At 36.0% G+C, this 26,880-nt stretch overlaps 1 protein-coding gene across 2 annotated transcripts in view; it reads left to right on the top strand.

Moving 5' to 3' along the window:
- The window catches only part of CERT1 (ceramide transporter 1), a 74,944-nt gene that overhangs the window by 40,282 nt on the left and 7,782 nt on the right, over positions 1–26,880 (top strand). The window contains exons 4-11 of one of the 2 annotated variants that reach the window (XM_062599675.1): positions 3,315–3,422; positions 4,228–4,366; positions 5,246–5,323; positions 12,584–12,741; positions 16,929–17,021; positions 21,636–21,722; positions 22,137–22,229; positions 22,818–22,895. In XM_062599675.1, coding sequence (XP_062455659.1) covers positions 3,315–3,422; positions 4,228–4,366; positions 5,246–5,323; positions 12,584–12,741; positions 16,929–17,021; positions 21,636–21,722; positions 22,137–22,229; positions 22,818–22,895 — 834 coding nt within the window. The remainder of the gene's footprint in view (positions 1–3,314; positions 3,423–4,227; positions 4,367–5,245; positions 5,324–12,583; positions 12,742–16,928; positions 17,022–21,635; positions 21,723–22,136; positions 22,230–22,817; positions 22,896–26,880) is intronic. The other variant, XM_062599676.1, reaches the window with a different exon arrangement.

Below are 26,880 nucleotides of genomic sequence, written 5' to 3'. Positions count from 1 at the left end.
AACACAGTTCTATGAGGCAGTTTCATCAACATGATCTGTAAATGCGCATGCTTTAGATTCTTAGTGGGCTGTTCACACAGCTGAGCTTGCTACTTAGTTACAAATAGTTAAAATTGCCTAAATGCTTTTCATGTAGCAGCTTTTTATTGGTTTTGCAAGCTGATAGGTCACTGTCTTGAACAATTTTGAATCATGGAAAAACTGTTTAATGGAACTATTAATCACAAGCAGAAATGACTGTCAATTACATGTACTCTTACAATTACTGCTGAAAAGGTATGTCTTAAAAATAAAATAAAGAGGAGAAGGCTTTGCTTTTATTCTCTGAATTAAATAATCATTGAATGTAGGGGTAATAGTGGAAGGAATGGATGATACGCAGAATATAAGTCATAAGGCTTTTTCTTTCTAATTAAGGCTGTATCCTTCAGATAAAAGCTTTATTTGGATCTAGTTTTTGCATAGTTATCTTGCTCATTTATTCTTGTAGGAGAAAACAATAAGGAGATGTTTTGCTATTCTCTGTTATAAAGAGTTATATAGAGACAAAATGTTCAGACCTCAATGACATGGATATTTTTGCTAATTTTAAAATTTATCTGCTCATGAAATCATTGCTACGAAAAATCTTACCCTCTTACTAGTTTATGCAACTCAACCAGAAAACAGACTGTGTTCCCGTGTTTCAAAGTAACTATAGTAAAACCATATTCAGTGACATCTGAATATTTATAGCCTATGATTAAGTAAACGCTGACAGTACCAGTAAAATGGTGTGTTTTTGTTTAGATTTCCGTTTAGAGGAAGTCTTGGCAAAAATATTTTATGATGATCCGAGGCTTTAAAACTTTTATAAATATTCTCTTGATGTTCATGCTCAACAAACACTTTTTTTTGAAATGAAATAACAGTATCATGTGGCTGAAGTTCTCGGTTGTCCTTTTTTAATCCTTTTATCCCCATATGTGCTTTGCTTTCATTTTTCAGGCCTTTGAAAGACTTAAGGTCCACAAAAAGATCTGAAAGCTGTTACTTGAGTATTTGCAGAAAATACTATTTTCAGAAGTAACCAAAGCTTTTCATTATTTAACTTCTAAATATTTAAGATCCTAAAACAGTAAAGTGCAATCTTTGCACTGTAATGCAAAGGCATTATAATTGAAAATATGGTCCAGTATCCCAAATACATTACTATGGTATGCTGCTTAATACTTGAACTGACATTCCAAGACCCCTGTGTATTCATTGCAAATATTTTTACCAAAACATTTGTTCCAATATGTATAAGCCATGCTCTGAAATGAATAGTAATATAGATTCTAAAAAATGGAGTGGTTAGAGCCTTTGTTGCTTCACTTCTGTAGTTTCTAGAGCTCTTCCTCTTTATAAAATAGTATTTTCTGCTAAAGATGCTGTATTAAAGCTAAGTGGTGTAAACCTTGAAGAGTATGTCTTAATAAGGAAATTGCATCTTGTATTCATTCATTTCACTCTAAGCTGTCAATGAACTTAAGTTTCAGTTTCTGCTGTTCCAAGTAAGTTATGTTTCTGTTTTTGCTGAAATGAGTAATGAAACTAAGGCATGACTAGTTTAATTCTCCTAAATCTAAAGAGTTTTTATTCCAAATATTTTGCAAATTAAAATTGCAAATTAGTTTTGCAAATCACTTTGCCTTCTTCCTGCAAGACTTTAAGTACCTTTAGCTTACCACATCTCTTTACCATGCTATTTTTTCAACTTCTCTTTTATTTTTAATACTCATACTGTTTGTTTTTAAAGCACTATTATCTGCTCAGCACTTTCTTGTCTTCTGCCTCATTCTTCTAACAGGCCTAACATTCTTCTAACTCTATTCTTTCTTGCTTGTTTCTGCTGCATAATCTTATTCATTCATTTTCATTCAGGTATTATGTGGACAACTCTGGGATTCATGTGTTTTTTCAGTCACATTTTGTTCCTCCAAAACTATGTTTCTGTACTGTAGCCAAATATATATTGTCCTACATGTCCAAATAGTCTTGTTTCAGCCAGCACTTGAAACAACTTTTTTCTCCTTCCTCTTTGTTTTTAATACTCTTCAAGTTCATTTGTGTCTAAAATTTTCTGCTAGAAATCCTGTATTTTAAAAATTCAGATTTTTAGCATATCAGTCTATCAGCACTTTTCTGCCTTCCGAAACCTGTGCTGCTTCCAGTTTTCCCATTAGAGGTTCAACAGCTGTAATTTAATTGCAACTTCTTGCTTGTTCCATATCATTCAGTCTTTCCTTCCTCCTCCTCTTTTGGAATTGCTCTGCTACTACAGAATTTTTTATTCCTGTTAAAGGTCTTTCACAATGCTGTCCCCATCTACTTGATCAAACTCATATTTTAACAGAATTTCAGGTATTACTTCTCAACCATTTATTTATTGCATTCTGTTTCAGAGTTTTCCTAATTAGTTATATATGAACCACTCATTAACATGTAGGGAAATATTTTGCTTCCATTTCTTCAATATCTGCTTCTGCAGTTTCATTTGTGAGAAAATTGTCAAACGTAATAGTTCTGGAACTTTTTCATACTATTTTAAGCATAAGATTTTCTCATGACTGTGTAATTTAGTTGCTACTGTTACATTCTCCCTTTTACTTTCATTATTACACCTTGCTTTATGTAGGTTTTTGTTCTTTGCTACCAAAACAATTCAATTCTAGCACACATAGTATATAGTAGTTTGGAAAAAGCAAATTTTTTAAGATATCAGTAATATCTGCTTTTTTATGATCTTTGCTTATTTTGCTGCTTTTAAAATAAAATACCTCAATGATGTGGCAGCATTTGAATGACTGAAGGATTGACTCTGGCTGTTTGAAGCCATGTTAATCCTGTGATTAGTTGTAGAGCGCTGTAGTTCCTTTGAATGCTATGTGAAATTGCGTCCTAGGAATTACAGATAGATAGCTAAAAGACAAACTTTATCCCTTTTTTTGACTCCTTAAATATTTACTGTTTTCCTATTTTGGGAGGACTTAGTAGGTTGTGGATAAGTGTTTTTTGGTTTATTATGATATCAAAAAACATAGGTTCATAATAATCTTACAGATGCTACATAAACTATACCCTTAAATTTGTAGACAAAATTTGGGTTACTAAGCCCCTACCACTTCCTGGCAAGAAACAAATGGGCTGGTTTTAGAGGAAATGTCATTAATCTTGTTTTCTTCTTTTAATCATGATTTCTTCTTTTATCAGAAGCGTTAGCACTCTAGTTCTGTATGTGTATTTTCTTTTTTTTTTTTTTTTTTTTTTTTTTTTTTTTTTTTTTTTCCTAGACTGAATCTGGCTATGGATCAGAATCAAGTTTACGACGCCATGGATCCATGGTGTCTCTTGTTTCTGGAGCAAGTGGATACTCTGCAACATCCACCTCTTCATTCAAGGTTAGTAACTAATATTTTCTTAGTATTGGTATGAGAATAAAATACTTAGGTAGCTAGAAAGGAAATAATTTCAAATATGTGAAGACTTGCTCACAATTATAAAAATGTAAAATACCAAAATTTTGGTTTACTGAAAGTGTTAATAATTCAGCATATGATGATGGACAGGTGATACAAGAACTTTTTGCATGCCTCTGTGCAGTTGTCCCTCTTTAATTGGTGTCATCTTCCATTGGCAAGAAAATGAAACCTGTAGGAGGGATTAACCTTTCCTAGCACGCTTTTGCAAATAGCAGAGCTTATGACTGAAAGAAAATGTTGATTCCTTGACTTAACAAACATGATTAATAATAGCTGACAAATGATGGCTTTCCTTTGTTTTGATGCATATAAATATTTAACGCTTGCATTTAGGTGGGCCATACTTCTGGTGAGTGAGCAACAGAGAAGCAACACAAGAAAGGAGAGGAAAAAATAGTCTACGTAACAAAGATTTTACACTAGAGCTGACTGTTTTCAGGCAAATTGGCATAAATGTTGTAGTATGCGAGATGCAGTCAAAAGGAAAAATAAATGCCCTTGGATTTGCATGTATACAGTTTCTTATGCTAAAGTTTTTTAAATGTGAACAGTTATTTCTTAGCTTCAGTGTAGCTGAAGAATTTGCTTCTCATGGTAGGGGAAAAGCTTTTTATATATATATATATATATATTTTTTTTTAATTTAGGCATTGAACTACTGCTAATTACTCCTAATTATATAATTATATAAAGCATTTAAGGCTCTTTTCTCTTGGATTTTCAGAAGGGCCATAGCTTACGTGAGAAGCTTGCAGAAATGGAAACCTTTAGAGACATCTTGTGTAGACAAGTTGATACTTTGCAGAAATATTTTGATGCTTGTGCAGATGCAGTTTCAAAAGATGAACTCCAGAGGGATAAAGGTAAAACTGTGATTGAAAGCTCTAACTCTGTAGAATCTAACTTTTTACGCAGTAAACAATAGCCCTTGAAATACTGTTTGATCCCATATACACCAGATAAGTATCTTATACAAATTTCTTAGCATAATGAGCAATCATAGCTATTTCTGCATGAACAGTATTAACTGTTTTCATTTTTGAAGTTGGATTCCCGTGAAAATCTATTGAACTTTGTTACTAAGCTGTAGCTCTTAACCTTACTGAAATCATGTTCTTTTAAGCATTTGATTTTACTGAATGGTAGTTGCTTAACTCGTAAGATGAAGTCAAGTTAGTTTACTGTTGCATCTCTTACTGTTATTGTGGCAAACCAGTAGAATATTAGATGATCTCCAGAGCTCCTTTCCAACCTTACCGTTCTATAGCAGTTTTAATTGCTAGGAACGATCTCCTCTTTTATAAGACCAAATCTGTGAAAAAACAGTAGATAATAAGCACAATTAAGTATTTTTTTGGCAAACTCTACTGTGGAAGAACACAGTAAGAAGATAGTTGATGACTCATGATTCCTTGTTTATCCAGTTGAAACCATCCAGTTAAAAGCTATGTTTCTTAGAGAAGAACTAATTCTTAGTTCTAAGTTCTAAGAACTTGGTTCTTCTTAGAACTGAGGGCTAAATTTGGACGCTGAGCAAATATTAATCTCCTAATGGCTTTTGACAATTGATAGTGGCCTCAAATAAATACCAGGGGTTGGTAACTGTTTTTAATTGTTGTAGGAAAAAGTTACCATAAATGCTGCTTACCTGTGAAGGTGCTTTTAATTTTTTCTTGCTCACTAAAGAGTTTGGGAAAAGATTTTTCTCTCTTTCATGACTACAAATTCTCTCTCAAATTTAGTCGTAGAAGATGATGAAGATGATTTCCCTACAATGCGTTCTGATGGTGATTTTTTACATAACAGTAATAAGGAAAAATGTAAGTATGTCTAAACTGTATTCCCACAGAAAACTCCTGCATAGTATGAATAGCCTGGTATAGCAGGTTGGTAAATATGCTCTTTTCTAAAAAGAAAACTTACAAGGATAGTTATATTTGAACTTAGGTGACAAACTTCTTATCTGTGTAAAAGCCATCACTCATTAGTTGCTTTTCATGATTCTTTGAGCTCTATTTAATTTAATGCACATCAGTATTAATAGTGCAAGCTTGTCAGTCTTCCTACCCTCTGTCCAAAGCGATGTCTGTATTACAAAATTTTGAAAAAGTTGTCATTCGTATTTTCAGAACTGAGGTTTGTAATAGATAACTGCAGTTTTTCTTCCAAAAGTATCATCTTGCTTTGATGGAGTAGTGTGGCACACTTAAATCGCCAAAGCGTTTCTAGTTGGGTGTTCGCAAGTGTTCATTCCTTCCCTGCCCCACGTCAAGGTTTTTTGGCTGCTTAAGTAGCATTATGGTACTGATTCTCACTCATCATCATTTCAGTACTTTTTTTCCCTGTATTTCCCAGTGTTGAACAGAATTTTCGTTTTTATTCTTGCATTAAATGATCTCATGCTCTCACTGCATCCATGCAGCAAATACGAAGAAATCATGCAAATCCTGCTGTTCTAAAAATCATGATACTCCTGGCCTGCTAAAAGGCCATTTAAATCTTTCTGTAATTGTGACACTTTCCTGTATTTCCTGACTAAAGTGATTCCAGTGTTTACATTCTTTGGCTCTGACAGTTCAGTTAAAAGTTATTTGTTAGACTTCAGTTCTCAAAACAATGAAGTTGTACTAGCTCCAGTTTGGAATCTGATGGAGTCGCCAAAAGAACTACTTACCAAAAGTGTTTCTTAAATGTAAGCCCTTTCAGCAAGAAACTGGAAAATATATGGGCAAAACAAGCCTTTTCTGTGTCTTTTGTTATCTTTTTAACAACTTGCTATAGTCCCTGCATCCTAGATCTTTCGTTATTGTATTATATTGTACTCTCTTTCTCGAGTACTGCTGAAACCTTTATGAGGAAGGGAGAGGAAGGGATATAGAAGGAGTTTTTCACACACTCCCAGAATTAATCATGAGTAGAATCTTCAGTGATAATGAATGCTTCCTCTGCAAAGGATCGACTGTAGTGCTACAGTGAAACATTCAGAGTGTACCTGAAGTTTTGAATAATCTCCCATGCCTCTTATGAGCACAAATAAGCTTGCAAAACTCACCTGTAAACAAGCCACAGATAACGATTGATCCTATTTTGTATTAAAAGGCCTACCTTTTTGAGGACTGCTAAGTCATCAGAACAAACTTTAGAAAATCAAGAAGCTTTCTTTTAAAAATGTTAAGGGAGAATTTAACTTCATTGCATGATTCATTTTGAAAGAGATGTCGTTGTCAAACCGAATTTTTGTAGGATGATGTAGGAGTTTCAGCTTAATTTGCCATTAGAACTTTCCTTCATATTTGCATTTTTCTGGTGTATCTGCTATATATAAATCTGATATGTGAAATTTCATTAGGAAAGTATTTTTGTACATCTGGTCATCTTAGAACACTTAAATGCAAAGTGGATTCATTATGCTTTCTTCAGGTTTTGTGTGTTTATTCAACAGGAATTTGAGGTGATAGCTGCATTCCTCATGAAAAAGTTTGTATTAAGTCTCTGAACTTCTGTGCTAAGAAATTGCAATATGCTATGGATATCTTTGTGTAAAATCATGTATTATAGCTCATTGCACAAAATAAGCACTGCAGCCCTTTGTTTTTGCTGAAGTTAAAATTCCAGTTCTCATCATTCCTGACTTTCTGAACTTTTAACAAAAATGATTGATAAAAAGGAAGAGATTAATCTACATTTTAGTTTTTTCTGTGCTGCAGTTTCTAATTTGTAAGTAAAGATGTAAAAGCTGAGTGCTGGAATGCCGAATTGGAAGTAGGAAATTAGACTTCCTAGCCCGTAGTAGAATCTTCAGTCTTAAGCTGTCTAGTGGAAGAAATGAGTGTGTCAGGTTAAGAATGGTTATCCAAAAGACATGTATTTGGGCAGAAAAATATTCAGACTAACAGATAATGAAAGATTTATCTTAAGTTTCAGGAAAGGGTGAGGCTTAGCTTCAGAGCAGCTGTTAAGATTTAGTTTCTCAGGCTTCAAGTTCCCTTCTTGAGTAGACCTCCCTATCCAGTCTTGGGAAGACTAGATAATCCTTTTAACTGTAGCTGAGAAGTTGTTGCCTGTGTATTCTAAGCATGGGACTGTTGTGCAGCCAGTGCTCCAGCAAGTGCAAAGTATGGTTTCAGCCTCTTAGCCTACTATGAGAACAGAGAGAGTTTGAACCTATTGCTCAGAAGAGAGCTCTAGCAGCTGACTGAAAACACATTTAATGAATGTGTTCACATTATCTTTCAAAATTTGTTCTTGTCTGCACCTTCACTGGGTAGGAGGAAAAAGGTTAGCATGGCACTATAACTTTGTGTCCTGTTCTGAAGGAGACATTTGGATAAGGAGTTTTCTTCTGTGTTCTCTGGGACCTTTGCATGAAAGATTAAAAAGAGAGCACTATAAAAGTATTTAAATTTAATGCTCACTTTCCAATTGTAAGTGAAACAATGATCATTTGTATAAAGTACCAAGCAAAAGCCTGGTTGATGTTTATTTGCCTATCTGGATCTTACATTCTAAAAATACAGAATATAAGAATCTTGATCAGGAAGTGTACCCAGTTATCTGCTCAAGAAGATGAAGGGATTTGGACTTAAATTATGTAGAAATAAGAAGAGCAGGTGAAACTTACTTAAGCAACTCTTGAGGATAAATTTTTGTACTAGAATGACAAAGTTCTCAACCAAAGTTGAAGACTCTGAGCTTAAATTCAGAGACTGAAGGAGAAGAATGTGATATAAAAAACACATTGGAATTCATGGTGGATTTTTGTGCACTGAATGGAGAAACAATATTTACCAGTATATTGCTGAAGTAATGAGATGGTTGTTAAAAGAAAATAAATCATATTGATTCTAGTGCTATCCACAGAAGACTAACAATGACAGATACCTAACTCATTTTTTTTAATTGGCATTCAGCTGTTATTCTCATTTAGAATTAGTTTAGTGAGCTAAAATGTAAAAATAACACATCTTTTTCTACTTACTATCTTTAAATCAGTTTTCCACTGGAATATATATATTTTAAGCCTATTGATCAAACAGATAATATTTGGGTCATTTGGGAAAGTGTTGGAAACATCTTAGGAACAAGAAGGAGAAACCAATCTATTCAAAAGATAGATGTATAGAAGAGAAGGGCTAAAAGCTACTGAAGAAGGCAAAAACATGATATGAAAAAAGTCTCCTACTGTGGAAGAAGAGTGAAAACAATTCAGAAATAAAGCAGAATGATTAAAAGGCAAGGTAGTTAAAAAGGAACCACTTGACTCAATGTTGAAATTATGCAGGAAAAAAAAATCACTTTTCTGCTTGTTTCAATTGGCTAAATGTAGATAGATCACCAAGGTAGATGAACAGTTGCAGGGATGAGAATACGCTCCTATTAGCCTTTAACCTGAACCTATGGAAGATCTTCCTGTCTGATACAAGATGTCATTTTGAAACACCTAATCTTGCAGTTAGTATGTAAAAGCTAGGTCAAACAAGAAAAAGTTCTTCAGGCTCTACAAACAGAAAGATCTTATGGCAAATAGTTCTGATGTTCTGAAGTTCAAACGTTGAAACTAAGGCAAGAAGTTTCCTTCCGGTGTGTTCTGGGAAGACAAATTGTTTCTTGTGATTAGGGCTAAATCAAAGCGCTGACATCTACAGTGCAGAGTTGCTTCAGGAAATAGCCTTTATTCCTTTCTGCAACAAATTCATGTTTTGTCCAAAAGATTAGAATGGCTGAAAGGAGCTATGGACAGACCTGGAGTGGAACTGCAAGCTGTGTACGAATCACTGCTGCTTGGAGACTAATCATTGAAGAATAAATCATAGAGCTAATGATAGCCAAAACTGTATGGAAGTATTAATGACAGCAAGTTTTCAGATGATAGTCCTTTTAATGAAATTCTTACTACAGGTGGGGAGTGTCTTACTACAAATGTGTGTTTTGGGTAATCTATTATTTCAAAGCACTGCTCTATGTTTCTGTATCACTTATAAGTGTGGTAAACCACTTAGTAGTATAAAAGTGAAGCCCTACCTAAATGAGGCAAATTAAAGGAGCTTTTGCATATACCATTTTGGGCATCAAGAAGACTTCATTAAGATCTGAACTTAAGATCTTTTTGAAGTTTTTTTTGGGGGTGAGGGGGTAAGATACAAATAGAGAATTTGTAGTATACTTAGTGGTTTGAGCAAGTAACAGAGGTGTGTGGGGAGATGGAAAAGACAGCTAGAAAAACCTGGAGCTAAGGTATGCTAACGTAGAAGAGCATTACACTCCAGAGTAAAGGCTCTAAAGAGGGAACTTGGTTTTGGTATTTTGTTTTTGTGGAGCTCACATATTCAGAGGACTAGAAATGCTTACATGCTTCGGCCCTGTGGTACCACTTAAAAGAACCTGAGAGAGATATGTGGAAAAAAAGATTAATTTTCCCTGCTTTAGAAGCACAGAAGGTGTGATAAGATGGTCTTCATGTGCTTGTACAACCAAGAATGTGTATTACCTGACAGAGCAAGCAGGGGTTGAGGCAGCTGCCAAGTGTGAGCTGCAGTCCATGCTGCCAGCTAGAGTTTACACCTAGAGATGCTTCTGTGTCTCAGAGCTGGCAACTGAGCAGATCCCCACGTGGACCCTTACTCTTGGATAGGCAATGTTATTTCTTCTGTTACTAAATTATTTCACGAGTATGTTTTATAATAGCTGTTGTCCTACTTTTTTGCACGCAGAAAAGTCTTAAACTCTGTAATTTCCACAAAGCACCGTAAACACCAGTTGCTTATGAGTCAGCACGTACCTTTGCCTTTCACGTTTATCCCTGAATTTTTTATTGTAGTTTCAGATAAGCTATATATCATTGTGATCATTGATCTTACTCTAGGGGTGGCTAGGCTACAGAATGGCATTGGTTGTTTGCGAGCTGTCCTCCAGTGATCTGTAGTTTTTACCATCTAGTTTTTTTTTTTTTTTTTAAAAAAAATGTTTTAAAAGCCTTGTTGAGTTCTGGGTAATGGTATTTGTATATAACAACGTTTCAAGTTACCTCTGTAAAAGACAAGTGCAGAACGTAAGTTACTTTTCTTTGTAAATGTTTGAGGAAAAGATGCATTATGATCACTTTCACTTATTTTCCTTTTCAATGACTACGTATGTAGTTGTAAATAAATATATGAATTTGTTCAATGCACTTGGATTATGATGGTAGAAAGCAAATAGTTAAGGTTTTAAGAATGCAATCATCTGCTAGGAAGTAAGAGTACTCAAAACTGTTTTATGTCTAACATGAAATAACTTCAGCCTTCTGAAAAGGTTGAGACTAGGCAGTGAAATCTAAAACACTTTCTTTTGTTCATGATGATAGGTCAGTTTTATGTTAGCTGTGATAGTTACTTTTTGAGTTGTAGCTGAGATTCAAAAATAGTCAAGAAAAGCAGACTGACTTTTTTCTAGGAAATGACTGTATTGCTACATCCCTATTACAGTCTATTATACAGATTTCTGAAATAATTCTGCATCCGATAGTAGTTTCTTCAGCATGTTGGGTACTTAAGGATAAGAAAATACCACCTTTATAAGCAGCGTAGTTGTGCTGGTAAGCCTGCATGCAGGCTAAACCAACAGGAAGGTTTATTTTACTGGTATAAGCTGCTTTCTTTTTGCTTTTTTGTTTTGTTTTTTCAAGTAAAGAAGTATTTTTATGGTGAAGGTTCTGTTTGTATAACTTTCATTATTCTCAGTGAATCCACTGCATCATTCCCTTGCCAGCTTATACCACTTCTACAGTTTTGGCCTCCTCCCCGTGTTCCCTCTGCAGCTGTTGGGGGAAGGAGGACTGATCTGCACATTATTGTTTCTGGAGCAGTTTTTTTTTTTTTTTTTTTCTTCCATTTCTCTCCAGCCCCCACCATCTCTAGCTTTTAAGAATTATTCTTGATTCATATGAAAAAAAAAAAAAAAAGAGCTGTATTCTTCACAGCATACGCTATTTCAGATACCTCAGTAAGCAATGTATAGTCATTAATCATGTGTTTGAAAATTGTTTGATCCCTAGTGAAAGGAGGGCGTATATAAAAACCCCTGGAGACTTATAAAGCCATTGCTTCAAGACCATGTGACACTTGCTATTCTCTTCGGTGCAGATATTGTGCTCTACTGTTAGAGAACAATTGTATTTCTGATACCTACAAGAACTGAGCTGCCTGAAAGCTCTAGTTCACCCTTGCAGACAGACAAACTTGCACAGTATTTATCTGTACTTTCTAAATCATGAAACAGTGCCATGTTGACAAACTGACAGAGTAAAAAATGTGCAAGTCCCAGCAGGGTAGTAATTAGTGAGCTTGCCCCATGGCATAGCAGGAGTTACTTTAACTTGCCAGGCTCAGTCAACTACGACACGGGTGTTACTTCTACTTTCTAATATTTATGACGTTAATGTGTTGTACTTGATTTGTTATTCTGTCAACCTATATATGAGTTTGACATATAATAGGTATTTTTTTTGTCACACGTTTTTAAGTGATTTGTTTAAATAGCCTTAGCAACAGATGGCTTGCTTGACAGCACGAAGTAGTTGTTGGAACTGCAAAACCCACAGTACTTGGATAATTCAGCATATTTGATACAACTTTTATCTTACGCATATACATTTGAGTTTTTAATATATAATTACTTAAAACTGCCATGACTATTACATTTGGGGTTTGATTGCATTTTGAAATTTTTGCTTTCTTAGTATTGTATCAGATATGTTTTAAGGTTGCCTTAATTAGGCCTCACTTCAAGCTGTCAAACTGCTATTGTTACAAAGTATTACCACTCCCTCCACCCACATGATCTGCAGAGTGCAGAGTAATACAGCATTACAAGCAGACTTGAAGAAATACAGTATAGCAAGATGAAGCTTAGGGGATGCGTTCCCCCTTCTGAATCTCTTTCCTTATTATGTGGCTAGCTGAAAAATTATTAGCACTTTGTGTTTTTAAATTATCTAGCCAGTGTGATGTTTTCTTCAAACACTTTATATAAAAAGCATACATGTAAAAATGTTCATCTGAGTTAAAGATAGGTATCAGTGAATGATTCATGTTTGTTTTTAGTGTTTCCGCATGTGGCACCTAAAGGAATTAATGGCATAGACTTTAAAGGAGAAGCTATAACTTTCAAGGCAACTACTGCTGGAATCCTTGCTACACTCTCTCATTGTATTGAACTCATGGTCAAACGTGAAGAAAGCTGGCAAAAAAGGCTAGATAAGGTAAGATCATCTTCCTTTCACTTTTGTTTTTAAAAAAAATGGGGTTTTTTAGCTTGACATTTGGGTTGTTCTTTAATCTTTCTACTCTAGGTATTGCTTTTATTTTTATGTACATTATTAGTTTTAGGTACTCTCATTTACTCCAATAAAATGTTAAAGCCTCGTTTTGGCTTTTGGCGATACAGTAACATTGCCCATTATTTTTTCTTTTCCTTTGTTCAGATAGTATTCCTATGTTTTTTAATATAAATAATATCTGACAGTAATTCCATAGTAGTAAGCATAATACTTGCAGCCTTTTAAGAAAGACTTAACTACCAAGCTTGCAAAATGATGTACAAATATCTGAAATGCTTTAACCATAAGAGATGGTGACAATACTGAGGAACAGTCAATTCTAACTTTAAAGGTCTGTTTAAAATAAGATCCTTTATTTCACTTAAATTATTTTCTTAAAGCTAATAAACTTATGTTAGTTGATTAGTGTTTTAGGTGTGTGGGCTTTTAATCTGTCTTCTGCTGACAGTGATAGTTCATGCTAAGCTTACTCAACCACTATAGTAGCTCAAAAGGAGCAGTATTTTCTCTGTTCAGATGAGATGGCTGGAAGCTTGGGAGGTTGCACTTCAGGCTTTGACTTTTAGAGTCCTACCATCACTGGCTAGAGTTCTGGGCAGTCCTTTGGCTGCTGTTGTCTATTGGTTTTAATTTAACATGTTTCCACATGGTGTGCATCATGCTTCAGCTCTTACTGTGTGTGCATTAATGGCATGCAAAGCAAAGAATTAAGGCAGTTGGAAAAAATACTTGCACATTTGGATCCTTGTCCCTATTTTCAGACTTTTTTTGTCAGTGTGTCGAAGTCTCAGTCCTATCTAACTATATTACTAAATCTTTCAATACTTAATGTGTTATTGCTGCACGTAGTAGTTGGAAGAGCAGATTCAGGACGGAGAAGCTTTTTCACAGGATCAGAGGATCATTCAGGTTGAAAGGGATCTCAAGAAGTCTCTAGTCCAACCTCTTGCTCAAAGCAGGGGCAGCTTATGAGGTCGGGCCAGATTGCTCAGGGCTTTATTGAGTCTGGTCTCAAACTGTTGAGGCTGGAGACTGCACAGCCTTGATGTTTGTGGCACACTCATGGCAAAGTAATGTAATTCTAATATAAAGTAATTGTTTTTCTTTTGGACTGCCTTAATTGCTAGCCTTCTAGAAGAGGTGATTTTTGATAGGACTAATACAAAATTTGAAGGCAGCACTTCTCTCTATTCAGAGCTCTACTAGTATTTCACTTTAGTTGTGAGTCTTTAGTTTGTTTCTTATTGTTTAGTGGCTAAATATGTCTTTGTAAAATTGTCTTCTCTTTTACTGTGGGCCTGGGCAAAAGCTATTGCTCTGTCATCTCATAAATGTAGGTGGAGAAGTGTGTTGATCTTTGTACTCTTGGACTTTATACTGCTCTGAGAAGGAAGTCAATATTGTCAGATAATTGTGTTTAAGAATACCTTCTCTGAGAGGTAATAGAGAGAAAAACTCTCTGAAATGGGGCAGCTGTTTTGCATTTATGTTCTAGCTAGGATAGGAGAATTTTTTTGAGCTCTTGTAACTTTGTGTTCAGTACATGTAGAAGACCAACTAGAGGAGTAAAAGGGAGCAGTCAAGTTTGTCCTTCGACTCCCAGCAGATTCCCTCGTCAGGGTTCGTTCTGTGCGGGCTTGTCAGTGACTAAAATTAATGACTATTTTGGAAGTAGTGTAGACTCCATTGTAATCGAGCCCTTTGCTTTTCCTTTCCTCTCCAGCTTTCTCACTCCAGTAGTTTTCTTATCTATGCAAAGCACAACTTATTTACCAAGCAAGAGTCCTACTACCTCATATGGGATCTGGGCTATCCCAAATAGGCCTCATCTTGTAGAGGGCCAAATTAATCTAAACTGACAGATTTATCTGTCTGCTAAACTTGAAATATAATTTCAGTTAACTCTCATAAAATGTCTCTAATATTAAAGAAGCTCAAGGTCAACAGAGCTTGTTGAATCCAGGGGTGACTACAGTTTGAAATTAGTTGGGTGCAGTGCTATGAAGAGTGGGTGTCTTTCGCTAGAAGCAATTGCCCTTTTTTTGCAAACAGATGAAAAAGAATGTTTTTAAAATTATACTCTAAAGGTTGGGAGTTTTATTTCTGAATATCTGAAAACAAACACGTTGTAGAAGCATCTCAGTTTTGAAAGAGAATACTTAAATAGTGCACTTAAACGAAATATAAATTTCTAAATTTAGAATCATTCTCTGTTACTAAAACAGAGACAAGAATAAAATTAATACAAAAGTATGTAATTAATCCACAGGTAGCTACAGCTTTAGTTTGGAGCTTTTCTTCCTAGCTGTTAAGAAGGAATAAATCCAATCATGAGCTCAGGTTTTTTGTTGTCCCAGTGCAGTGAAATTTTCAATATGAGGCTCTTGAATGCATTTTAAAGTTGAGTTTGCTTAAATAGGGATGATAAACTTGGAAACCATTTGCTCTCCAGTATCTGGTCCATTGTTACATTCATAACAAAACCCTAAGTCACAGGACTGTAGTTTTTGTTTCCTTTGGTCTTATTAATTAATATTTATGAATTTATTTATGAACTTATTTTTTGAAAATTAACTTTTACCTAAAGATTAACATTTTTAGTAAGTAGTTTATTTTGTCCACTTTTGACATTTGTAATAAAAATGTCTCACTAGATGCTCCAAAATTTTAATATATCAGTAATTTTTTTGCTGTGCAGTCAGTCTCATTTTCTACATTACTTGATGTTGTTGCCAACTGGAGCTGGCAGATTTGGAGTGAAGAGTTTTCTTTTGACACACATCTGAATTATCAGTAACTTGCAAATTGAAGTACAGAAAGTGTGATTTGTACTCAGAGTATTCTGGTGAAATTTCTGTGCTTTCTCGTAATGATTTATACTCTAGTCATGTTTTGTACATCTTCAGGGCTCTCTGGTTACTTTCAAAATAGGGAAACTTGTAAATTTTTCTGAAAATTTTTCTATTAACAGGTATAGCCTGTTTGATAGTATTTCAGGAAGGGAAAGTCTGCATTCACAGATAATGACAGTCTTGTGTCTTTTTTATTATTTATTTTATTTTTTTTTTAATCTCCAAGTGAAGCTTTTCTCCTAAGATTTTTTCCTGTGGAAAACTATACTGTTCTCCTTTCTAGTTTCTAAGCTTAAAGTACCTGTTTCAAAGTGAATGTGACTGCTGAATTCCCAGTGGTAAATCAAGCCTGTTAGTGTGTTTTAGCAGGTTTATCTACCAAATCTTGCAAGTTGAAACTCAGTTGCTGAATAATTGTATTTGTAGCTGCAAGTAGTAATGTGCAGTGTCCAGCTGTCACCTGTGAGACTTAACACTTTCTTCCACCTGAAAGTGATTCTGAAAAGGAACAGAAACATCTCATGCGCTAAAGCTGTGAAACAGGGGAATTAAAAGTGTTTATACCTGTTCACAGGGAACATGTGCCAGTGTATAGAGTTCAAGGAGGGAATCTCAGTTTCTTTCCAGTGTAACTTCTGATTTACTTGAAATACACAGTGGCATAGGCTGTGGTGGCTCTAGCACAGACACACACCTGTTAGGGGAGAAGGATGTTGGGCTCTTAGTCTTTGCATGGAGTTCATGAAATGATTCACGTGGATGCTATGCAGGCTAATTATAGATGCAAGCTTACATGCTGTGACTCATCTCACATTATTCAACAAGTTAGCTTTTTACCAGTCTTACTATTCTCTCTGTGCCCGAGCATCTGTGTCAGGGAGGTTTATGTAAACCATCAGTCACACACAAAATCTGACCCTTAACAAACCAGGAATAGCTATGTTTAAGCTAAACAGCAGTTTCTGCATGCTGAATTAGTATTTTTCACATGAGTTAAGCTGTTCCAAAGGTAAGTAGTTACTTCCCTTTGTTGTGTGTGTGTGTGTGTGTAAAAATAGATATTTTATATTTATATATATGTATACACACACATATATATATAACACAAATACATAATTCCTGTATGTAAATAAAAGTAGAAAAGCAGGAAATCTAGCAGCCTTGCAAACTTTACTTGGAAGAAAAAAGAATATTGACATATTTACTATTACCAGTGGATTCGTTCTACCTGCCTCAAATACTCATGTAATTTTACAGGAGATTGAGAAAAGGAGAAGAATAGAAGAAGCATACAAAAATGCTGTGACAGAACTGAAGAAGAAGTCTCATTTTGGAGGGCCAGACTATGAGGTACAGGTTATGCTTTTGAAAATTGAGAACCTTAAAACTTACAAAGTTTGGTTTGTTTCTCGAAGTGATGTGTATGTGTGTAAATTGTGGTGTTTGGCTTGTGCAAGTGATGTATGTGTTTATGCCACTTCTTTTTTTCCATCTTGGAAGTTGCATGAAGAATCTCAATCCTTAAATCTTTTGAGAATGAAGAGGTCTGTCTTCACCTCTGATTTCATTATTCTGTTCTTGTCTAGAACATTTTGCTTGCAGATATTTCTGGTGTGTCTTTTATACACTTGATAGTGCTCATATACAAACAGTTTCATGTTTTCTGTATTGAATGGGCGGCTGGAGAGAGATGAAATACTAAAATCCTGACTGCAGAGGCAGCCCTAGAATGGGAAATTTAAGCTAAACTGATTCTAACTTGCCATTGCCACTTTAAGCAAGTTCATAAATTCAGTGTTTTTAGGTTCTGCTTCACTTAAATTGCATATTTCAGCAGTTAAGTATTTAGTCAAATTCTGAGTTGTTTAAACAACCTTCTGAAAAATAACATGAGCTAATGCACCTATAATGTAGCTTGGCTAATTTGTAAGCATTTCTAAGACTATTGAACGTGTTCTTACAAATCGTAGCCTGAGGAATAGGTAGACTAGATATTTGAGCTTAGGTTGTCTACTGTGAATGAGGCGTAACTATAAAAGATAGGTGGCAGTTCTGCTTTGTCCACCTGATTATGAGCTCCCTAAGTAGCCGAGTATGACACGTGCTTTGAAGTTTGAGGTTGTTCCCTTTTCATCTCAACCCAAAATATGACCAGTATGTTACCAAGGAGGCAGTAGTGGCAGAAGATGGCCTATTTCTTTCTAACAAATTCTTTACTCCATCAAACTATCTGAAGCTTCAGCTCCAAAATAGGAACCTTTATCCTTTATCTTTACTGATCTCTGCATGAAATACATGTAGTGATTTATTCATTTATTCACACTCCCTTGTTTATTTATTAAGGAGTTAAAATTCAGAGAATTAAAGCAGAAATTGCTTTTGCTTCAACATCTAACTACTGTCAAGTTTCTAGTGAAATTCTGAAATAAACGTGTTTGTAAACATCTTAGTAATTACTAAGAGGAACTCTACAAGAGAGACTGGAAATGTACTATAATTTACTTTCATAGATTAAACCTAGTTCAAAATCACTTCTCTTCTGTACCTTTTTTGCTTTATAATACAGAATGTTGGTTTTGTTAAAACTGGCAACATGAGAGTCGAGAAATATATCGCACTTCATTTTTCAAGTAATGATCTGCCTGGATGTTTAAATTCTCTGACTTGATTTGTTTTGAAAAGTAAAATAGAGAGCAGAGAATCTTGCTATACAGCTGTGTACATCTGATAGAGCTAACAACATCTCTCTTGTGAGACAGGGGTAATACAGTGCGCAGAAAACTGAGCTTTTAGTAGGTACCTGAGCTCTTAAAAATCCCTTCAAGGATACTGTAATTCTGCCCCTAAAATTTGCGTAACTACAGATTAGGTTTATAGTACGGGGTTGTCTTTATCTTCCCACTTACAAATATACTTTCTCTTTTGGAGAAGATTATTTAGAGGTGTTGATACCAGACAGGAGAAGCATCCTGAATATGCAAGATAAGCTAGGTGTTACCCGTGCACAACCTGAATCTTTAGCTGAAAATGCACATTCCTCACTACACTGCTGTATCTGCATGGCTGCATAGGTTACAAAAGGAAACAGAATGTCCTGGGTAGCATGTCTGGCGGCAAAGATAAGGAAGTCTTTGCACCTATAGATAGGCCAGGAAATAGGCAACATGGTCCGCAGGCTAAGCAGAATAATGTTGTGTAACTACCTGAGGAATCTAGTGTGCAAGTGGCCAACTTGTAAGGTCGTTAGAAGGAAAGGGTGAGGAAGACCATGGATGACCACCAGGGGACCCCAGAAGACCCTCGAAACTTATGAGACGACCACCCAAGGAGCAGACTGTGCATGATCACTGATTAATGTATATTCAAATAAGTTCTGGGAATTTAATGAATAATAATGAACCATGTTGTATATATGCTTACAAATAGGAAGTGCCAGCACGCACACCTGGAGGAAGTATCTCCTGTGCGCCTGGCGCCACAAGTAAAGCATGCCTGCTTTCCAGAACTCCAACACGAGTCTTAGAGTTTAATTGCTGACTTACAGTCACAGTGTCCTTACTGGACAAGGAGATCATTGCTACTTCTGTTCTTTCACTATTCCTGTTACTGTCACCTGAAAGCCAGCTTCACTTTAGAGAATAGCTTGCGACAACAAATAGCTCTTGATTTTGAAACTGAACAGCAGATAAGCATGCACTGTTTATTTTGTTTTCATTTTCTGTAGCCTCAGGGTAGTTTTTTAGTCTTCATACCCATTAAATACTTGCTTTTTTTGTGGAGTCTCTTTCGCTGGAGATCTCTAAAACCTTGCCGCTTGGTGCGATCCTGTCTAACTTGCTCTAGGTGACCCTGCTTGAGCAGGGGGGTTGGACTAGATCTCCAGAGGTCCCTTCCAACCTCAACTGTTCTGTGATTCTGTGGGGGTTTTTTTTATGCTTCTGAATAGTACTTTCCCAAATATTGACAGTGCTGATATGCTGCTTTCAGTTGACTGAATCATTTTCTCAATCAGAGAGGGAAGTTACTCTGTAAAGCTACCAAACAATTTTGATGTCCTTTTATCTCAAATCTTAGTTTTTGTTTCAGAAACTCACCTGTTCTTACTGTCCATAGGATACCAAATAATATTGCTGAGATGGCATTCACCTGTGAATTACATTTGATTTCCAGTTTCAAATCATTTCTGTAACAATCTGTACTGGAAATAGTTGTCTTTTTAAATGAACGGTTACAAAAACAGGAAACATCTATACCATCTCTGAATGTTAATGTGTTGAGGAAAGTTTTAAGTTAATCCATGTTCTAGGGATATCCTGGTACATTTTCAGATTTTTAAGTACTCTGTGGAACACTTTCACCTATATATGTTCTTGTTCTTACATATTTCTTTTTTATTCTGCTGTGAGCCCCAAAACAGTATATTAGTGTCTGTAGGGAAAGAAAGAATTGGAGGCATGAGAGATTTTAGCCTATCCAAAGCAGACCTATGCTCAAGTGGTAGCAGAACAGTCTGTTTAAAGACTGCCTGAGGTCTGCCCTCTGAAAAGGGAGTTCTGTAGTGTCTGAAATGAGGGAGTGGAGAAGTTTTTATTTCTAGATGGAAAACTTGAAGTTTGCTGTCTCTGCAGATAGTTGCCTGCATTGTATGGTGTGTTTTCTGTTTCTCTTCCCCGTTGTTTCAATATCTGTTTTCCCTTATGCCTTTCTTCCTCCCTCAATTCCTTACATTGATCCCCAGGTTTCCTTTATATTTTTCATCCTACCATTAGTATTTCCTGTCTACCTTCATATTTCTCTTCCTCTTCTAGAGCTCCATGACTGTGGAAGAAATACTACATTCCCTTTCTTGCATCTCTTTTCCTCATCCTGGTCCATTTTCACCTTTTAGTCTCCAAATTTGGTACCTAATGCGCAACATCTGCCTCAGTTGTGTAGCTAAAATTAAAAAAAACTTCTAAAGGGTATAAATGGTTTCTAAAAATCTTTGAGTAGTGTTATATGTGGTTTCTTTCTTTTTTTAAAAAAAAAAAAAAAACTTCTGTAAGCAACTGCCTACTTAGTTTTGTTCTTTACAAGACTGAATACTGCAAAGCTAAACAAGTAAGGGGGTGGAAACTGTGCTTGAATTATGTACTGTAACTCAAACTTTTGTGGAAAATGATTTTCAGTCAAACATTGTGAGACTAAAGAATAGCAGGCAGAGTATTTAAAAACCCTGAAAACTTTAGTCAGAGGAATTGAAAGTTAAACCTTGGAGAGCTAGTGTCAATACTAACTACAAAAACTTCTAGTTCTCCCAGTTGTAAAGCACTTTTAATTTGAAAATTCCTTTTAAATTCTGTGAGACCATAGTCTGTCTTACAATATAGTCAAAGCTGTAAACTTGTTTAAGTCGGCATTTTATGGCGTATTAGTTTTGAGTTTTAGTAGTGGTTGATGCAGCTCTGCCTGCTGTTTTAGTGTTAAATACTCTTTCCAAGAATTCTCAATAAAGACATCCTCAGGATTTCGTTCTGTCATGTCATGCACATGCCTGAAATCTGCCTGAGGCACTGTAATATTATCAAGGAAGTCTAATTACACAATTAAAATGTTTACAGTGTGACATAAATGTAAGCATGTTAACACAAGAGATGATGTGTAATTAAAACATAAATCTGAGGGCAAATTATATTGACTTTGTTCTTCAGTCCTCAGTTTCTGGAAATTTTTTTCTGCTCGTTAATATAACGATCCCTAAGTTACCCGTAGAGATTAGGAATATCTTTTTTTTTTAGAAAAACATGTAGGGTTTTCAGATGAACCGTAATCTAAGAATGTTGGTGAAAAGACTTGAGGTCAGTGGAGAAATGTCTCCTTCAATCAGTTATATACTCAATAGCTGGACTTCTTTTTTGTTGTTAAACTTAAATGCAACTCTCATGTCTTCTGAATTTTGAACTGATTATGTTTCTTATGATCTAGGAGGGTCCTAATAGTCTGATTAATGAAGAAGAATTTTTTGATGCTGTTGAAGCTGCTCTCGATAGACAAGATAAAATGGAAGAACAGGTACTGATACTTGCAAAATGTGTTAATGGCAGGTATTTCATGCATGCTTTCTATTAAGTTCTCTTGGGGTACCACTCCTAAAACTCCAGATGCTTTATATTGGCATTTATAAGCATATTTCAGTTCTTAATATTTGTAGAGTTAAATATTTTTGCTAAATATTAATTTTGAGGAAATGGATTCACAGCTTTTGTAGAAAAGGGCAGTATAAATATTAACTTGTTTGAATGTCTCTGGTTTCTGATTGCTAAATATGTAAGTGTATATGAATCCTTTATAAAAGTCATCTTCAAAAATGATGCAAATATGTAAATAAGAATGTAAATAAGAATGTAGAATACTGCAGATATTTATCAAGATCTAGTTATTGCCCTGAATAGCTAACTAATAATAACTAAATCCATCTCATTGCAGTCTCAAAGTGAAAAGGTCAGATTACATTGGCCAGTATCCTTACCCTCTGGAGATGCATATTCTGCTGTGGGGACTCATAGATTTGTCCAGAAGGTAAGATGTTTCCCATCATCTCAGAGTAATGGGTTGACTTACGATATTTCTATTTTTTAATATTTTGTGTGGGTAGGTGAGATTGAATTTGTAGATGTTTCTAGTAACTTCTAATGGATTACTCATTTTTAATTGAAGTAACCAGAACTGGAGAAAGACTGTTTTCTCTCTTGGCTCAAAAAATACTGATCTGAGTAGTTATTTATCCTGACTTGTATCAAGGGTGTCAGTTTGAGATATTAAATAAGAGAAAAACCACCATGCTAACTTGATAGTGTATATAAGATACCTTCAACAAAATTTATTGAGCTGAGTAAACTAGAAAAAATCCAGTTACTTATATCAGAACCAGTTGACATTTTTTTAGTGTTACTTCTAGTGTTACTGGAAACACTGCACTCCTCTCAAGGCTACACTGGGAGTATAATACATAATAGGTGCATGAAATCAGCATTTGCTGCTGTGCTTGCTGCTTATGGTGCTTTTGTTTTCCTTTTCTTCATTATCTTGTGCTTGGAAGTTGGTACTGAATGCTCTGTTGTGCCTTTGTTCTGATTACTTGGTTTTTTCTTTGTCTGTCTCTGGTAGCCCTATAGTCGCTCTTCCTCCATGTCTTCCATTGATCTAGTCAGTGCCTCTGATGATGTTCACAGATTCAGCGCCCAGGTACTGTATGAATGCGTAGAGTGGGGGTTGCACATCTTTGCTGTATTTCATCCTCTTCTCTGGAACCTGGGTATTTGTTACATAAATCACTGCTTGCTTTAAACTAGTACATTGAGACAAACAAAGGAGTTCTCTATTCCTATACTAAATGGATGTCTCTTTTACATTCTGCTTGCGTGCATATCACTCCTGCAGAGGCCCAAATCTTGTGAGACTGTTGAATTGATTTCAGTAGCTTTAATAAAAATACGTACAACTTAATCTGTATTTCTGATTATTATAAAAGTAGAATAACACCTGTTTTATGTGGGCTAGAGATAGACTTGACTTATTTGAATTTAGATTTTTTTTCTTGCTTTTAAATTAGTCAAAGGTTTAACTTTATCTTCTATGCTTTTTTGTGTTGCTTGTAATGACATTAAGATGCTGAATGCTAAGATTCAGTAGTACTGTTTTTACATCTGCAACTAGTCTTAGTACTAGAAGGTCATTATAATGCATCTTTACCAAGATTGCAGATGTGAGCTTACTGAAGAGTTTGAATATATTCATTGGTCCTTCAGAAAGTTAGTCTGACATACTAAATTTGGGCATGCAGTCACTGTGCCATTCCGTTAGTGCACAAAATTCCTCTGTGCTTGCTCTGAAGACTGCAGTTACAAAGTTGGACTAGACAGGTGGATTCATTTGTCTACTCCTTAGTCTCAATGTTGTTCAGACATGGCATTGCTGCTGTAAGGTTCCTTCTGCTATGGCCTGTATGTTCTTAAGCAGCGAACTGGACTTTGCTCTGAAATTTATAATTTGGTTCTGTTGGAAGCTGCTTACTAACACTAAACCACCTGCTTTTTCAAATAAAAGGAATGGACTGCCTCTGAATAGCGGAGTCTGGATTCATGCCACCTGTTGGTTTTATTCTCAATTTTGAGCAGAAGCCTAACATTTAATGACTTGCTCTTTGGACTGAAATCCCAACATTTGCCTTGGCCTATTGCAACTAGTTACATCTCTAGAATTTTGACTTGCAGCAAGGCAAAAAATATGCAGGTCACATTACAAAACATTGACACACTGACTGGACTGCTAGTAGTCAAGTTAGTATTTTAGGGTTTTTTTGGAGGGGGATGGGAGGACAGGTGTGCCAAGTAATAGCACCTTTGATTCTGAAGATGGGAACTGGATGCTTATTGAGCTGTGAGTACGTGGCTAATTCAATTGAAGGGCAACTCTGCTAAAATGTACGGGCCTTCTCATTTTTGCCTCTTATGCTTGTGGTGGCATTTGTGCATACACATGGTAAACTTGAATATTGGAGCACTAGTGTTACTGTAAAACCAGCTATCAAAAATAAATAAAGTTGACCAGATCCTCATTGCAAGAATGCAAATTCATGTTAAAGATAAGGAACAGAGTTAAATGGACTGGAATGTGGAGTCAAACTGTTGCTCTTTAGCTCTGCATGGGTTATGCTAAATTGAAGTGACTACCCACTGCCTTAGGATGCAGTTTCAAGTTAATAGACTTACTGCAGAAAAGATGATCTTGTTAATTTACAGAAAACTACTCTGTTCACCTTCTTCCCCTACACCCTAGAATAGATTTCTCTTGGATCAACAAATTGGTCCACTTACTCTAGAGCCTCAGTGCTGGTGAGCAGACAGTGAAAGACAGCAGGGTCTTGTAGGGGGAAAAACAGGATATCTTCTCTTGGTGACAACCTGCTGTAGACTTGATAATATGAAATCAATATCCATCTCAGGCTCAGGATTTGACTTTTTCATAAAGTAAATGAGTATCTGATGTCCTGGTTCTGAATAAATGGGACTTGTTTCTAGATTTAATTCATAGCAATGGAATTTTGATATCAGTAAAAGATCAAGTAGAAACTTGTAGCTTTGTTTTTAAAATTGATAAGCACAAATGTTCTTGATTGCTGAGGCACCACTGTAGGCAAGATCCTCCTGCTAAAGGTGTCTTCCTAAGAGTGTGCATTTTTACCATAGTTTGGAACATCTTCAGTCATCCTGAGATGGAAGAGATTTCTGTGATCAAGATACCAATATGATGACCAAAGCTACAATGAGCTCTAGTATCTCCCTCAGAAGATTCAGTATCTGTTTATACCTTGAATAAATGTTAGAGATCTGTCATTAGCACTGAAGCTTAAGTTGTTTGTTCCAGAACAAAGAGCAGTAAAGTTCCTGTAGAAACTATTGTCATGTGGCTCCTGGCAGCTCTATGTGTGCCTGAATAGTTCAAATAAAAGTTGAATAGATATTCTGTGATTTCGCTGGAATATTATGATTCCTGTAGGAGTAAAAATGTGGTTCAAGTGGTGAAAACATGTTGAATTAGGTCAATATCTTCCATCTGTTGTGTGAGAAGGTACTGAAATGTTACCACATATTGCCAACTTCGACGCTGTGAAGAGAGATGATTGTGGAAGTTTTGGGGCATAGAGGGAGTAGTGCAGTGATTGGAGCACTTCTCTCTGTAAGAGTGACCTTGGCATTTTCAGTCTAGAAATATTTCTAGTCCCAGAGGATTATTCAGAACTCCCTAAAAATTAATTATGGTGCTGGTTTAAAAATGGACCGGATATGTGAATGATTCATGGCTTAGTTTAGCTTCTTCACTTGCTGTTGAAGAACATGAGTATTACCAAGGTGCTTAATTTTGCTGTGGGGCATTACGAGTTCCAAGACTATTCATTTGGCTTCGTTGTTTATTAGATTAATTTCAGCTGTTTTAGGAGTACTATTTAAAGTACTTCTAAAATGTAGCTCCCTTCTGTTATGTCGCTTGTTTCATTCCTGAAAGGCTTGATAGCCTTTTGTAATCTTTCTGTAAAACCTTTGCAGCCTGTTTTGAACCCTTTAACATCTCTCTCCTACCCCTGGGGAATCCTCAGTAGAAAGGAAATACTCTTTTATAATGCTGGCCACTGCCTGATATTACACTGGGGCTTTTCACCCTCTTCAGTTGAAGGATCATCTAATCTTTTCAATAGGGCAAAGGATAATTCAGGTATTGCACTCTATTATTTTGGGGTATTTGGAAAAGAAGGTAATTATGTGACAGGTTAAAAAATATCCTTTTCCTGCAAATCAATTATTTTGTTTATGTATGTCAATGGAAGCTATTTCCTCAGTGTGCCTTCAGAAAGGTATTGATTTGTTTTGCCAGTTAAGTGAGAGGTTTGGCTTTAAACTCTACAGATGTTTTGCAGATGACTTTCATTTCTTAATGGACTATCAATTCTCTAAACAGCTTGAGCTGTTTTGAGGGTCTTTTAAGTGAAGGTCTGTCCACTCAAGGTTGCAGACTTAGTGTACGTGACAGAAGATACAAATACATTTGCAGGCTGTTCCTGCAGCTTGCCAGGAACCCAGAGGGAATCGTGTGTCCTACCTAGCAGCAAAGCAGCTGTGAATCTTGACTGTGTGCCCAGTGTGGCAGCTGGAATAGATGCAGGCTGACAGAGAGTGACCTGTGGGTAAATTGCATGCTGGTTGGTCAGGCAGCATGCACAAGCCGGTTGTGGGCACTGCAGTTCCTTGGTCAAGTAGAAGTAATTGCTTTTGTTAGTGGAATGAAGCGTTCACTCCACTCTGAAAGTTGCGGGGGTGATCCCTCTCTCCTGCTAACTTAAGGAGTAGCTCTGTGAAAGGTGATCCGAGTCATGTGTCTTATTAGCAGGAGTGAAACTTTACCATCTAAAGTAAGACGGGGGGGGGGGGGGAGGAATCAATATATGCTTAAAAACCTTCCGAGGTTTCAGAGGAATTTGGGAGCCAGCTGCTGAGAAATTCCAAAGGCTTTAAGCTGTTTGGCACATGCTGCTGTGGGTGGGTGCCTGTGGCTTGTCTTTCCTTGCCCTTCCTCTCCTTCCACTCCATTTAGCATACATAAAGCAGAAGCAGCAAAATACAGAACATATAAAGTAAACAGTATCCATAGAAGGTTAAGACCTGGTGGAGGAGAG

Source organism: Rhea pennata, chromosome Z, assembly GCF_028389875.1.
Source record: "Rhea pennata isolate bPtePen1 chromosome Z, bPtePen1.pri, whole genome shotgun sequence".
Lineage (NCBI taxonomy): Eukaryota > Metazoa > Chordata > Aves > Rheiformes > Rheidae > Rhea > Rhea pennata.
The sequence above is the reverse complement of the archived record's forward strand: the minus strand, read 5'-3'. Positions and strand labels throughout refer to the sequence as shown.